The 15,004-nt window shown below is 48.7% G+C and overlaps 1 protein-coding gene across 1 annotated transcript; it reads left to right on the plus strand.

Moving 5' to 3' along the window:
• The first annotated feature begins 8,737 nt into the window (after nt 1-8,737).
• MT4 (metallothionein 4) lies at nt 8,738-10,768 on the plus strand. Its single transcript, XM_019666808.1, has 3 exons — nt 8,738-8,842; nt 10,069-10,134; nt 10,671-10,768. The coding sequence occupies exons 1-3, from the start codon at nt 8,812-8,814 to the stop codon at nt 10,760-10,762; spliced, it is 189 nt and encodes a 62-aa protein (XP_019522353.1). The 5' UTR covers nt 8,738-8,811; the 3' UTR covers nt 10,763-10,768.
• The last annotated feature ends 4,236 nt before the right edge of the window (nt 10,769-15,004 follow it).

Below are 15,004 nucleotides of genomic sequence, written 5' to 3' on the forward strand. Positions count from 1 at the left end.
TTTGGCATAGGAAGTGGGGGGCGAGGTGAAATGCTTCCTGCCATCTGGCCTGGCCCTGGCTGTTCTTTGTGAGCTGTGGCAGTGTTCACCCTATCATCTCCTTCTAGAGTTAACTGGTCCCTGCCCTTTTAGTAGATCTGTGTCACGCATATATTCATTCGGTAGCCACCTATGGTGCACCTACTGTATACACAGGCATTGAGTTCTCAGTGATGAGGGGACATGGCGCTTACAGACTGCTGGGGAGAGACATAATTACCACAGAGAAGAAACAAAATGGCTATGACTGAGAATGCTGTTGGGGTGTGCCTGAGTGAAGAGACCTTGGCACTGAGATCTGAGAGCTGCATCCCTGTCAGGGTGCAGCTTGAGCAAAGGCCCTGAACTGGGAAAAAGCTTGATGTGTTCAGGAAATAGAAGGCCAGCATGTCTGAGCTAGCATTGAGGGGAGTAAGCTCATTACACTTTGGAGTGGGGAGAGCAGGGACCATGTGCTTTATTCACTGGAATGACCCTCCCCCAACAACGGCTTGTGCAGCTGAATCACGTGGAGAGGTGGCAAGAGTGTCAAGCTGTCTCACTTCCCTTCCCAGCCCCCAATCTGATTTCTTATGGGCCAGGGGAACCTGTACTTTTAACAAGTACCTAAGGTTGCAACCTACTGACATAGTCACATGGAATGATTTAGTGAAATGCAATGAGCTTCTGCCAGGAAGTATTTCCACCCCAGTTGGTATGTGAAGCCAACACCCTTAACATGTAGCTATCTGCACTGGTGGCCCAGGGAGCCTGGAGGGACCCAGTTCTGGTCTGTCTATAGAGCAAGAGGCAGGCAGGCCTCACCACGCAGGATGTGGCAAGTGGTTTTGTACAAAGCAAACCAGACTGAAAGGGCAACCCAAGCCTCCTTGGAGACTCACACTATGAAAACACGACCCAGTATGGGTGGGCTGGCTTCCCAGCTGCCTTTTCCTGGCCAGAGGACCTGACCCGGACCTTGTGGGGTTTGGCCAGGAGTGTGATGTGGCACTGCCCTGTTTGGTCTGGAAGTTCTGTGCCAAGGTCACAAATGTGTCCAGTTGTGGCTCTTCCACAATTCTGCTTTTGGGAACCACAGCTGCCAAACTTCTTCAGGGAAGGGGACATAATGTTTTCACTGCACCTGAGAAACACAGTTATCCAATTTGCAGCTTTTTATTTTCCAAGTCATGTGTGAAACGGCATCTTTGCTCTATCCCCAAGCCCCAACCCCCTCAAGGGGTGGTGGGGCATAGCCATTATGATGTCTGTTGGAGAGATTAATTTATAATAGCGTTTTTCTAATTCAATATGGCTGCATCAGAATGCCTTGTTTCATTCCAGAAGTTAATACCTTGTTTAACTGGGAAAGCAGTTAAACGAGTCATCTCTGGAGCCAGACTGCCTGGCTGGAAGCATAGCTTCACAACTTAGGTAGGTTATGTGGCCTGTCTGTGCCTTCTATTTCTCATCTGGAAAGTGGAGACAGTAATAGTCCCCACCCCATAGAGTTGTCGTGAGGTTAGATGTGTCCAGCACAGTCTCTGGCACCCAATAAGTGCTTAGCAAGCACTACTTCCCTCTTGGCCAGGCCCAGAGCCTGACAATCAGTAGGCGATCCATAAATGCTCTCTATTTGATGCCATGAGCATTTATTGGACCCCTACTATATGTAAATCATTGTGCTGGGTACAGAGAGGAAAGATTGCACATAAATAAGATCCAATCCCTTTGCTGGAGGAGGTCTTATTCAAGTCCCTGTTGAACTCAGGGAGCGTTTATTTATCACTTCAGGATGCAGCTGCTGAACTGAGGCAGAGTGATGCAGAGTCTGAACATTTCTGCCCTTCAGGAGAACGGCCGTATTCCACTCTGACCCTGGGATAGGCTGAGTGTGAAACAAGCTAAGACAGACATGTGGAAGGCTCAGGAAGAGGGTGTGATTCAGTCTGATCAGAAGGCCAGGAGAAAACCTATTCATTCATTCCTTCATTCATTCACATGGGCACTTCTTGTCCAGAAGTGATTAGGGCATTGGTGGTGGATGGGCTGGAAAAATGGGAGGTTAGCTCTTTTGGTGGTATGAGGGCCCTTCCCCCAAAACAGGTGCTTAGTGTTGGATGACACTGGACCAATCAGATCCTCTCTCCCGGGAAGTGTAAATTCAAGGTGCAGGTGGCAGGACCAAAGGGTATCTGGAATACATGCTATACCTGAAACAACGTCATGGGAACATTAAAAGAGCCTACTCTAAGTGGTAGTCATGGAGACAATTATAACAGATCAAGCTACAGCTCTGTTTCTGTGAGAGTGGTGGGACATCTCTTGCGACCCAGAGAGGCAGAGCATCTGCTGAGCCCAGGTCCTTCCTGGCCCCTTCCCTCCTCCATGGCACCCTTCCTCCCTCCCTCCGCAGGCAGGCTTTTCTATTTAGCAAGGGTGGAGGGTGAGGGGTGGGGTATGTTGTAAAGGTTGGCTGGTTTTTGCCTCAAGGCCAGCAGCAGGGACTTCTCAGTGGTCAGAAAGCCCTCCTCTGAGCCTCGGCCTGGACAAACCTGGTGATTCTTGAGTGCTCAAGGGAGAAGGCTGAGACAAGCCTGGGGAGCCGTGTTGTCATCGACGCAATATGCAGGACTCAGTGGATTAGCCCCTGGGGTTCCAGGGGTTGCCTTGCAAAGCTGGGGGATGGGACCTAGGTCCACTCACTAGCCACCTGGCCTGCCTGACCCATCACCACCATCACTGGATGTGGGGGTACAGCCATATGCAGACTGGACTCTGCCATCTCCAAGACACCTCTTTCTCCCACAACCCCCACAGCAAGGTTAAGCCAGAACCTCCATCAGCAATTCAGTGACCTTGGGTCACTGAAGCCAGGAGGCTTCCCCAGGTTCGCGTGGTCCTTCAGCGAGCAAGGGCAATGCTTCCCCCAGAGAAGTCACCCTCTGGGGGTGGACTGNCTTAGTAAGTATTTTCTCTTATATAGTAAACTCTTTGCCAAGTCCTTTTATTCCACTTAAGAGAGCAGAAAAAGTGGAACGGAAAATTAAAAAGATTAAACTACCAAAAAATGAGGTGACAAAATAAGGGCCTACGCACATAGTAGGTGCGCCATAAAAAGGGATTAGTAGGCCTGTCTCAGTCTTCTGTTTATTAATCTCTGAGAAGGCCCCCACCAAGTCACTCTGTGACTGCAGAGCTCTCAGACCCCTTTGGAAGGATATGATGCTGTCGATGATATCTTCCAGGGGGCAGAGCAGTCCTGTTACAACCCTCACTTCACAGATGAGGACGCTGAGGCTCAGGGAGAGCCAATGGCTTGTGCAACATCATGAGGCTAGTGAGGGCCAGAGCAGGGACCTGAACTGGGAGCTGCTTGACTTACAGGCCGTGCTCCTGCCCGTGCCTGTGGATGGGGCAGAGAGAAGCCGCAGGTAATATTGTCCTGAGCCCAGGCCTAAAGGGTCGCTGCCCGGGGCCTTGTCCTTTACAGAGCCTACATATCCAAACACAAAAAAACACAAATTGATTAGAGAATACACGGGGCCTCTGTCACTCAGGATGTGGTATTTATTTGGCACTGCGTACCAATTAACCCTAAACATCTGCCCTTGTTAAGCAACATTTTTCCCCAGGGAAACTTCTCCAGCTCTTGCCCTATGTCCTCATGACAAAGAACGGGCCAAGGACCTTAACAGACTCCTCACCAAAGAAGATATATAGATGGACAATAAGCACATGGGAAGGTGCTCCATGTCACGTGTCTTAATCTTCGCAAATACCTTGCAGGATAGGGATTACTATCTCCGTTGTACAGGCAAGCAAACAGACTCAGAGAAAGAAGACCCAAACTCAGGCAGGACCAGCTGAGAGGGGAGCTGGAAGCCCCTGAGGGAAGATGAGCTGGGGGGAAGCGGAAGTGGAAAGTGAACAGACTGGTTACAAGTGACTCTGAGTGGGGTAAAACAAGCAGTGTAAGGAAACAGATTTTAGGTAGAAAAAAAAGAGCGTTCTCGTGGCAGAGCTCCCTGGAACAGGAAAGTGCTGTGTCAGGAGACTGGCACATCATAAATTGTGTTCCTGTGTTGCCTAAGGGACAACAGAGATTTCCGAGAGGCTGTTACGGACTCGACACCTGCTCAGGCCATACTCCAACTTGGATGGAGACCAGACGGGAGGGCTTGGTGGCAAAGGAATGAAGACCAGATCACAAGACGGGGAATGAAGTTCCTCGTGTGGACTGCAGGGGGCGCTCCAGGCCCAGAGGCAGCAGCAGCCGGAGTACTTTGAGCGCTTGGGTGTTGCACAAGGGTTGGTTGAGGGGGCTGTTCCTGTCTCTGTTTGGGTTTGGGACCCAAACATCCTTCTAGGATGAGTTCTAGGTATAGAACCCTCCGACACTGCTGCTGGGAGGATAAATCAGGACAAGTTCTCCAAAGGCTATAGATGTAAAAGGCCTTCACAGTGTGTAAACCACTCAGAATCACAGGACATACAACTTTTTTTTTGGGGGGGGGCATACGACTTTTAAAATAATTCACAATGTATATCGATGAACCATAAAAATTTTCTTCTCATTTGACCCAGTAGTTTCACTTCTGGAAATCTAAGGAACTCACCACAAATTGAGGAAGGGTGGGGTGAAGGGGGTGGTTGGGGGAAACCTCATTCATTCACAAAAAGGTTCAGTACTATTTACAATTGTGAAAAACTGGAAACAACCTCACGTCTAAGTCTGTGTAATTGTTCAGGTATGCTATGGCCCATGCACACAATAGGATATGACACAGCCATAAAAAATGCAAAAATGCAAAAACACAGGAATGATTATGGTAAAATCTAACCATACAAATAAGCTACAAATTAGTTTTTAAAAAAGGAACCACAAATTAGTTTTAAAAAGAAGCCAAAATATGAAAATAAAATATACTAAATTGCTAATAGTGGTTGTGTTCAAGTCATAGGTATATTTCCTTCTATTTTTCTGAATTTTCCAAAATTCCCTGAAGTAATATTTATTAAAATAAGTAAATATTGTTTGAAAAGGGAAAAAATGTGTACTTTGAGCCAGAAATTCTACTTTAAAGAATGTTGTATTCTAAGAAAAAAACCATGACTGTTACACACACACAAGTTGCCAAGATGTTTGTCACAACATGGATTATAATAGTGAAGATTTGGGAACAACAAAAATGTCTCAAAGTAGGGGAATTGGCTCAATAAATTGTGGAATGGATCTACCAAAATAAAATTGTAGAGGTGAAACTTATTTCATGGCCAGATGTTTATAATCTACTGAAAAACACAGAAAAAAAAAAGAAGTCATTCATAAATCAGTGTGTACTGAGGCTTGACTTGAGAGCCATTCATTCATTCACTCATTCATTCATTCATTCAATAAATATGTCTTGAAAGTCTCACATGTACAGAACACTGTTTTAAGGGCTTCAGATGTGTTAGTAAACAAAAGCAATGATTCCTTACAGGATCATGGTACCTAAATTCTAGCAGAAAATACAGCACGTAAGCTTTACAAATAAGTAAATTATTCCGTTTGTCAGAAGGTGTTAAATGCTGTGGAAGAAAGAGAGATAGAGCAAGGTATGGGGGTCAGGGGGCCTGGGGATTTGAGATATGTGTTCCAATTTTAAATAGGTGATCGTGGTGGGCTTCATAGAGACAGTAAGATTTTAGCAAAGACTTAGAAGCAAAGAAAGAAGGGAGTGAGCTGTGTGGGTATCTGGGGGAGAAACACAGGCAGAGGGAACATAGACAAAATAATTTTAGGTTGTGAGAATTAACAAGGGGTCAGAGGGGAATAAAGGTGGACGTTAGGGGGACCCTCCGAAGCAATACACCTATATGAAACGTTCTTCTGGGATCTTGGAAGCTGAGAACAGAAGAACGAAGGGCCCAGCCCTGCGAAGAATGGGCAGATGGTATTTTAGAAGGATGTTGTGGTTTTCAGACCCCTCAAAATTCTGACCACCTTTGGGTAGGAGGGGTATTAGGTCTCTCTAGAATAACAGAATATATATATATATANAAATATCTTTTTGTTTTCCGATGGTCTTAGGCGACCCCTGTGAAAGGGTCGTTCGACCCCCAAAGGGGTCGCGACCCACAGGTTGAGAACCGCTGGTAAGGCATTACAATCTGTGAGAGAGCACACCCAAGCATAGGAGGAGGCTGACCCTGCCAAGAAATGGGCTGGGACTGGGCTGGGAATACAGGCCCAGGAAGATGGCTCCAGCCTCTGGACTCTGAGAACAGCCCTGCCCAGTTGTAGGTTCCCTGGGCTGAGGTGTCCTTCTGACCTTCTGAACTATAAGCTCTATTTTTACTCACCCTTGGTTTCCCAGTGCCCAGCACAGTGCTGGCTTTTGGGAGCTGTTGAATGAACAAATGTGCCTGGGTTCCCTACTAGGCTGTGAACTCCTTTCGGGCAGGGACCATATCTGGATCACTACAATATTGCCCTGGCCTAGTCCTCCCCAGTGCCCCACAGATGACCATGAGCCTCAATCCCTTTCTCCTCATTAGAAGTTCTCAGCTCAAACCCATGGTACCATAGGTCAGCCTGAGGCCCCAGGGATCCTAATGGATGAGTGATGGAGACCCCACTATCCTACAAGCAGGGAGGAACTACCTCCACTGGTCATGGCCAGGTCCCACTTTTTTGCCTTTCTGAATGGGGATAGCATTTTTCAACAGCGGTCCTCTGTACCCACATGCAGGAGATTTATGCCATTTGTCCACTCATCATTCAATGACTCATTCATTTGTTCACATGTGCGCTCACTCACTCTCATTTATGTCTTCAGTCATTCAGCTATTCATCTCATTGGTTGATTGATTCACTCATTCATTCATTTATTCATTCATTCACTCAACATCCACCAAATGTTGTACAGAACATGGTATGGATCATAGAGATGCTTCAGACACAGGTCTTGCTCCTGAGAGCTCCCAGATTGGGGCGACGGGCATAAGAGCCATAAACACAAATAATTACACAGAGCAGAATGGAAATGTCATGAGTAATATACAAACACATCACTGAGGGGCCACAGCGGGAGAGCTTTCTTCCAGCCGAGAGGAAACGATCTCAGCAGCTTCCTGGCGGAAGTGTACTCAGTGGCCACTCCAGGATGTCTGTGGAGAGTGGGTGAGGATGGCAGCTTGTGGGGGAAGCCTGGTGCTGTATCATCTGGAGGGCACTTTGCATAAGACTGAGAAGTAGTCAGCTGCCTCTCTCAAAGAACGTGGTTACATCTCCCCCAAGTTCCCTCTTGCTTCCACCACCCAAGAAATGGCATTTGAGTTCATGTGTTGGTAAATGGGGGGGGGGCATTTATTTGGACTTAGGGTGACAGGGAGAGTATGAACCCTTGACAGGAGCAAAGGGCTGGAAGTGAGAAAATTCACGGCAAGAACAGGGGACGCTGGAAACCTTAGGTTTTGGGTGGAGCGAGTAGAAAGGAGTAGTGGGCAATGAGTTTGCAATGGTAAGTTGAGCTTGAAATGCAAGGGTAGGATGTTTGGGCTTCATGCAACAGACGCAGGGAGCCACTGAAGGTTTAGAGCAAGACAGTAACACGGCCAGTGCTGTTTTTAGTGATGTATCTCCAGGGCAGTGTAGAGAATGAAGTGGGGGGCACAGGAGGCTCTTCCAGGCCCTCTAATGTTTAGGGGGGCAGAGCAAGAGTACAAATGGGGTCCACACACCACCTGGCTAAAATATTTCGAAGTTATAAATCAAATTAACAAATAAAATATGTTCTATCCTCCTACCTAGACAGAGAACTTCACAGCAACCTGGAGGTCCAAGTTCAAACGTATCATTCTCAAATCCTGACATTGGAACTCGGAGGCGCCGGGAGCTCTGCCCAGTGACCCTAACCCTCAGTCTGTGGCCCTTCTCTGCCCACCCCTAGCTCTTTCCCTCACTGTGAGAGGCCTCACACACATACCTGTGGGCAGCCAGCCCACATATCCAAACTCTGTTCGCACCCCAGCAAACAGCCACCCTCAGCCACCCCTCAAGCCTAGAGGGACACGTATTGGCTAAACATCCGCCCTTGGGAGCCTGGGGAGGAAGATTAAGCAAACCCTTGGAAGCAAGTAGGCTTGGGGTGACAGAACATTCCTGAATCATTGGGTGCTCCATGTGTGGTCTAGAAGGAGAGGTTGCAGGCTCTAGGTGGACACACACCCCGACTTTTGGCCTTCTCACCCATGGGGGCTGCGAGTCACATCCAGGAGAGGGCCTGAGTGGGACCTTCTAAAGCCCAGAACCTAGGATAGGGCTCCCTCCTGCCCACGGCAAGGGCTCTCACAGTCAGTCATCCAGGGGAGACAGAATGAGGCCTGAGCCAGGGTGGGAGTAGCCCCTGTGAAGGAGGGAACAGAAATAGCAGATAATAGAATGCATAGGGCGGGAAGGCCAGATAATGACTGTAGCTGCCAGTCTGGGCACTGCGAGTGCCAATGAGCCTGAGCCTGGCTCCCTGACACCTTGGCATGTGGGCAGATGGGTGGGTGCAGCCATGTAATGAAAAGCCACCTGAATGACTACTGCTCTCACTCTCCTCTGCTCTCCTTCTGCCTGCTCTGTAACCCCCAGCCCATGGTGTCCGGCGGGGCCGTGTGCAAGGCGTCTAGCCCCAGGGAGAGGGAGGGAGAGCCCACACCTACACCTACCCGGCTATAAATATGCAGCCTCCGGTGGCTGCTCACTCAGCCTCCCTTCTCCAGCCGTGACAGCACCGGAGCCTCTGGGACACCTAGACCATGGACCCCCGGGAGTGCTCCTGCATGTCTGGTAAGTAAGGATGCCTACCCTTGGGCTTTGGGACTTTGCACCAGCTTCCTACAGGGAGCCTGCTGGACTCTGATTAATGCCCCTCCTCCTGCAGTTAGGAGCCACCAATGGTGTTTTTCTCAGACAGGAGACCTCCGGGGCAGCTCCCACTCTCCCACGGGTTGGCTACCAGCCCGATTTGCTGGAATCGATAGCCAGGCTCCTGAACGACTGCGGCCCCTAGGGTCAGCCGCCATGGCAAGGGAAGACCTCTGGCCCAGAACCTGGCAACCTGGTTTTGGTCCGTTGCTGCCATCACTTCTGACATTTATTACGTCCGGGCCTCAGCTTCCTCATTCAAAAACTAGATTACGAATCCCTGCTTGCCAGGGTTGCTGTGAAAGTGGTAGAATCATAAAGTACTTGCAGGTGTTGGGGGAGTCATTCGAAGCGTATGTGGACTCCCAAGTCTCTGAAGCCGCGTAATTCCACAGAAGCATGCTGGGCAGGAGGAGAGGGACCAGGGTTCAGAGTCATCCTGAGCTTCATGGCCTTGAGACGTGATATGAAGTAGTCCCGCAAGCCTCCCTGGTCCTTAACAGGACATGTCTGTACCAAAAACTTGCCAAAGAGACCAAAGCTTCCAGCATCTTGAAATTCAAAATGCTAGGTGGGGTACTTTTTTTTTTTTAAGTGTAGATGGTTTTTATGATATTGAAACAAGCAGTGGCCATGGCTCTCATTTTGGGCTTCTTTATGTCCTCTGCTCTTCCTCCTACCGATTCAGGGTTTCCACCTTGCCTGGTACCTGAAAGAGGTAAGGAGGGTACGAAAAGCTTCGACAGTCCCTGGAGGACTTTGGGCTTGGTGGAGTTGGCTTAGTCTAGTGGTTCTCAAACCTGATTGTACATCCGAATCATCTGGGCTGCTTTTGAGAAATGTGGACTCCCTTTTTCCACACAGATCTATGAATCAGAACATCTCAAAGGTCGGTCCCAGGAATCTACATTTAAACAAGGGTGCTGGGGCTTAGAGGCAGCCACCCCCGTTTCTGAGTGTGGACTGGGACTGGGAACCACTGGATGGTCCTCGCCACTCGGGGTGATGTTCAGTAGCAGCTTCACCCTCTTGTCCAGCCACTGCCCGAGGACAGCCCAGAAACCTTGCCCCTGGGAAGGTCTGCAGCACACCTCATGTTCCCCGCTCCAACTCAGTCCTCACATGTGTGGCTCTGTCCTCTCTTCCAGGAGGGATCTGCATCTGTGGAGATGACTGCAAATGCACAACTTGTAACTGTAAAACATGTCGGAAAAGTGAGTAGGGTGGCCGGGGCACCACGGGCTAGGAGCTAGGAAAGCCTATTCCCTCTATCCTCAACCCTCCGGCCATGGGGGTATGGAGGGGGTCTGGATAACTTTTACCCCTTTGGGAGGGATCTGAAATGAAAGCTGGGCTCCCCAGGGCTGCTGCCCTCCTGGGGATGAGGGCACCCACAGTGTTTCAGGTGTTTGGAGAAGGAATAGGACTGAGGGGCGGTTCCAGCCTGCCCAGTGGTGAAGGGGAGAGAGCCCTGGTCTGGAGTCATGAGCCCTGGGTTTTGGTTCTGCCACTGCCCAACAACGTTGGGCAAACCCCTTCTCCTCTCTGGGCCTCTAATGGACTCGGCATGACCCCTGGGATCCCTCCCAGCTCTAACATCCCACAACTTCCTGTCCCAGGGTTTTTGTGACTAGGGATTGAAGCCTGTGGCAGGCTCTTCTTTTCCTACTTCCTCTAAGTGTTGGGAGGGGAAGTGGTAAGAAGCCAGTGTTGACCCAAAGCTGATCTGTCCATTTCCTGACCCTTTCAGGCTGCTGCTCCTGCTGTCCCCCAGGCTGTGCCAAGTGTGCCCAGGGCTGCATCTGCAAAGGAGACTCAAACAAGTGCAGCTGCTGCCACTGAAATGCACTCGTTGTGCTGGGGGTGAGACCTGGGGAGTGCCGTCTGTACAGTGCATTAGCTGAGAAGTTGGAATGATTGTGCTTTTTATATATTTGCCCAAATGAGGTGTTGGTGACATTCATGTAAAGTGCATGGAGCAATAAAGTTTTCACTCGTGGCTGTCTGGTGGTCAGAGCACTGTTGTACCCTAACCCAGAAGGACCAAGAAGGGCTGACTCCGTTGCTTCAGTCATTACTAACCTACATCCCTTTGCCTCATGCCTCTAACTGCAGGGATCTCCCTGAGGGCTTTCTCCTGCTGCCTGAGCTTTCTTGACACAAGCACAGGGTAGACTGGGAGGGCTGCAAAGTCAAGGCCACTGGGAGCAGCCCTTAACCAATGACAAATAGTAGTTAATGAATAAAGACCCCCAGCATCTTTACCTCACAGTGGGACAAATCTGAGATACGTTCCACACCATCCTGCAGAAGTCCCCGGCATCACTGAGCCCCTATAGCTCACGGTGGTAGCCTGCTCACTTACCTGCTCCTTATTGGCTTCCTTCCTTCCCTACCTTACTTCTCCATTCTCCTACCAGTGCTTCCTGGGGCCCCCACCCAAAGAAACCATTTGTACAGGGTCTGCTCCCTGGGTAACCCAATCTTCGCCAGGCTCTCCTGGCATAGTCATGGCCCAGAATGCCTCGCTGTGTTAACGGTGCTGTTTAGCATTGAGTCAGCCATGAACAGCTAGGAGGTCTATGCTGATCTAAAGAAAATCCTCAAGGCCAGGACACCAAGGGCATTTTAGCTGCCCTGATTTGGTTATTTAGACTAAACTTCAGNGAAGGAAAGGGGAACAGAAGGGAGGGAAGGCAAGGACAGGCTGGTGGGGGACACCTAAAGGGACTGGGGTCTCCCTGGAATCCCACAGCATGGGAAGGCCCCCCGGAGAGAGGGAGGGGAGGGAGTGACACATATACAGTGATGGCACGTTTAGGAACAAGCCTTTCGAAAATTGTCTTTGAACTTTGCTGGGTACTTCACTCCCGGGAGCCTCAAAGTCATTTTCAAACCCGAATTATCCCATACACTGTGGCCCCAGGCAGCCCCCAACCTTGGCCTCAGTCTTCACCATTGCAAATTAGGAAACTGAGCCCCACAGTGAAAAGTTTGCCTGGGATCAAGAAGAAGTCAGCCTAAAAGTCTGTTCATTCCTCAGGAAACAACCTGATGGAGCACGAGCTGGAAGCTGAGAGTACGCTGGCCTCAGTTTACCTACATGAATAAGGGGACAGTCCCTGCTCTACAGTTCCTTCATTTCCTGCTGTGGATTTACACCAGCTCAGGGGCTGCAAAGAGGTAACGCCCAGGCAGGCTGCATTGGGCCCTCAAATACGTGTTGTCAGGATCTCTGTGTTGGTTTTTTTAATAGGAGATTTTGTGCCAAAGTCTAGATTTGAGGATTCTCTTGAAAAACCAAAGGCCTGACCATACTGGACCCCCAGATTCCACCTCCACATGTGTCAGGCTGGCTGGGGCTGAGCAGCGCTTCCTCCTTTACATGGGGCACATGTTTGCCAAGTTGCCACAGTCCCCACCGCTCCCTCTTATCTCAGACCTGGCTCACTTCACTTGTTCATGAAACCCGCTGAACCCTGTAGGCATTTGCATCGCAGCTCTTGAAGTATCTCTTCCCCCTTGGTCTCTACTACTAGCTGCACTGGCCTCTGGGTTTCTCAAAAAATCCAAGCTCCTTCCAGCCACAGGGCCCTTGCATATGCTGTTCTCTCTGCCTGGAACACCCTTCCCTCCACAAGTCTCAGCTGAAGGGTCACCTCCTCTGTCTGAATTGGGTTCCCCTTGACATATCTGTAATTAGCTCTCATATCACATATCACAACATGTTATTATTCATGGGTGTGTTTATTTGTCTTCTGTCTCCCCTACTATAATAGAGACTCCAGGAGGGCAAGGATCTGCCTGCTGTTACTGAGTGCTGCATCTGCAACGTAAAGCCCGGAACCCTATGCATCTTAGGAGCTTGATAAATATTTGTGGCATAGATGCATGAATACCTGACTGGGACTCTGCCAGGCCCATGGGCCTCCATTCGATGACAAACCGCCAGTCAGCCCTGTCTTCCTACAGGATTGGTAAAACCATGCTATTTCCCCCCGCTCCCTGTGGGATACTCTCAGGCCCATGTGTTCCCTTTTTCCAGAAGCCTCAGGATGAAAGGTGAGTGGAAACACCTAGGGCGTTTGCATTCAAACCTGGCTATATTTGTCAAGCAAGTACAGATGACTAATGTGATCAAAGGGACAGTGAGATGACAGAGCTACAAAATGAGGGTTCTTCCAGATGGAGAAAAGAGGGCTTGGCTTGAATTAAATCTATTACATCCCAAAGTGGATGCAGACACAGGGATCATGGACATCCAACTTCAACTATTAGAAGAAGGAGAGGTCGCTAATAAAAAATTTTTTTAAATGAAGAAAAAAAAAAAAGAGAGAGGCTTCCCTTGAAGTTTAAGGCAAAGAAAAGCCACACTCCCCAACCTACTTTGCTCAGAAAGGCCTTACAATGTATTCGACCGTGAGTGGTAGGATGAACCCAGAATAAAAACAGGTCTAAGAAGGCTGCAGATTGCTAGGTGACAGATCTGAGGCTGGGTTAGAGGCCCATTTACCACTGTGTGGTCAGTGTTTGGCAGATGTTGAAAGAATAAGTGATGGCATGAATTTCATAGAGAAATTCTCCCCCAAGTGCCCACCAGATCCTGGGCAAAGCAAGAGCACCGGGCTAAACAAATTCAAACGATCATTTATTTGATGCTTCTGGTATCTGCAAGCTCTACCTGACTCGTGTTGAAAAGGGTCATCTTCCAGGCTTGGGGGTCAGCCATTCAAAGAGGGTCTATATGGTGACACTGAAGTGAAATAGACATTCAGGTTTGGCATTTTGTCCTGGATGAATGGAGGTGATCCCTAAGCGGGCAAAGGGATGAGGTGACATCAATACGAATCACCAGGATCTAGCCAAGAATCTGCTCCCTGAAAATCTCAAATCCCAAGAGGAATAGGTCCTCTTCATTGGCCGCCCCACAGCTTCTCCTGCCTTCCTGTAGCAGCTGTTGTCTCTCTACTTCAGCAAAACAAGAGAGCTTAGCCAGAGGACAAATGTGAGACTTCTGAGTGAAAGCTAGGGAAGATAGAAGACGCTGCTAATGAAAAGAGGCAACTCATCACACACACACAAACTTTACTGAAGATAAGTGTTACCCCAAAAGGGATAAGCTATCTCCAAAAATAATGAACTCCCTGTCACTGGAGAAGCACAAGTGAGACCCTGGGGGCCATTGTCATGGCTCCTGCAGATGAAATTCCAGCATCAAGAACTGCCAAGGTTCTTCACTTGGTGGTCGTGGACGACTTTCAGAGGGAGAGTACTCAGACCCTCTGACATTGTTTGTGCAATAGTTTTCTGACGAGTGTCTTTTTTCCCCCCCTGGGGAATGTGTTGATAACTTTCTTCAACTTCTCAAAAGGATTTATGACTCAAAAAAGATAAAAATCACTGAGAGGAGCTAATGAGGTCACTGTTTCCCAAACCTGGCTGCATATCAGAATTATCTAAGGAGTTCAAAAACTATGAGACCTTCACCAGATCCCACTCTAAGCCCACTGCACCAGGCCTACATATTTGTGTTTTTGAAAAGCTCTCACTGAGTAATTCCAACGCGCTCAACCGGGGATCAGCCTGAAGTCTCTAGAAAATAGTCACCAAAGGCTTTGGTGAGTTTTAAGAGATTCTGCACTCCTGAAGCTTTGGATTCCAAGACAGAGGTCACAGAACAGGGACCTGTGGGCAGCTCTGATCTATAGATGTGTTGGTTCATGAAGAGAGTATTAAAACAAAACAAACAAAACAAAACAAGCCCCTATGATGTTGAAAAATTGGAATAGTTCACACAGACACAATCCAGATTTTTAATTTCTCTTATAAAATCAGAGGAACTAACAAAATTTAACCCTCATTCCAAAATCTCACTATTCAACTGGAGCTTAGTCAGTTTGCCACAGTCTCCACCACTCCATATTACCTACAATCCGCTTACTTCACGCTTATGCATTAACTCCCTAGCCCCTTAGGTCACTTACATTTGAGGCCCCTATGTGAAGTTTTCCTGGAAATTCACCAGCTTGAGGGATTATTGACTCTAAAGTGATTCCCAATTGAGACAGAGGCCATCTGTTCCGG

This window comes from Hipposideros armiger, unplaced genomic scaffold (assembly GCF_001890085.2).
Source record: "Hipposideros armiger isolate ML-2016 unplaced genomic scaffold, ASM189008v1 scaffold_479, whole genome shotgun sequence".
Taxonomy (NCBI): domain Eukaryota; kingdom Metazoa; phylum Chordata; class Mammalia; order Chiroptera; family Hipposideridae; genus Hipposideros; species Hipposideros armiger.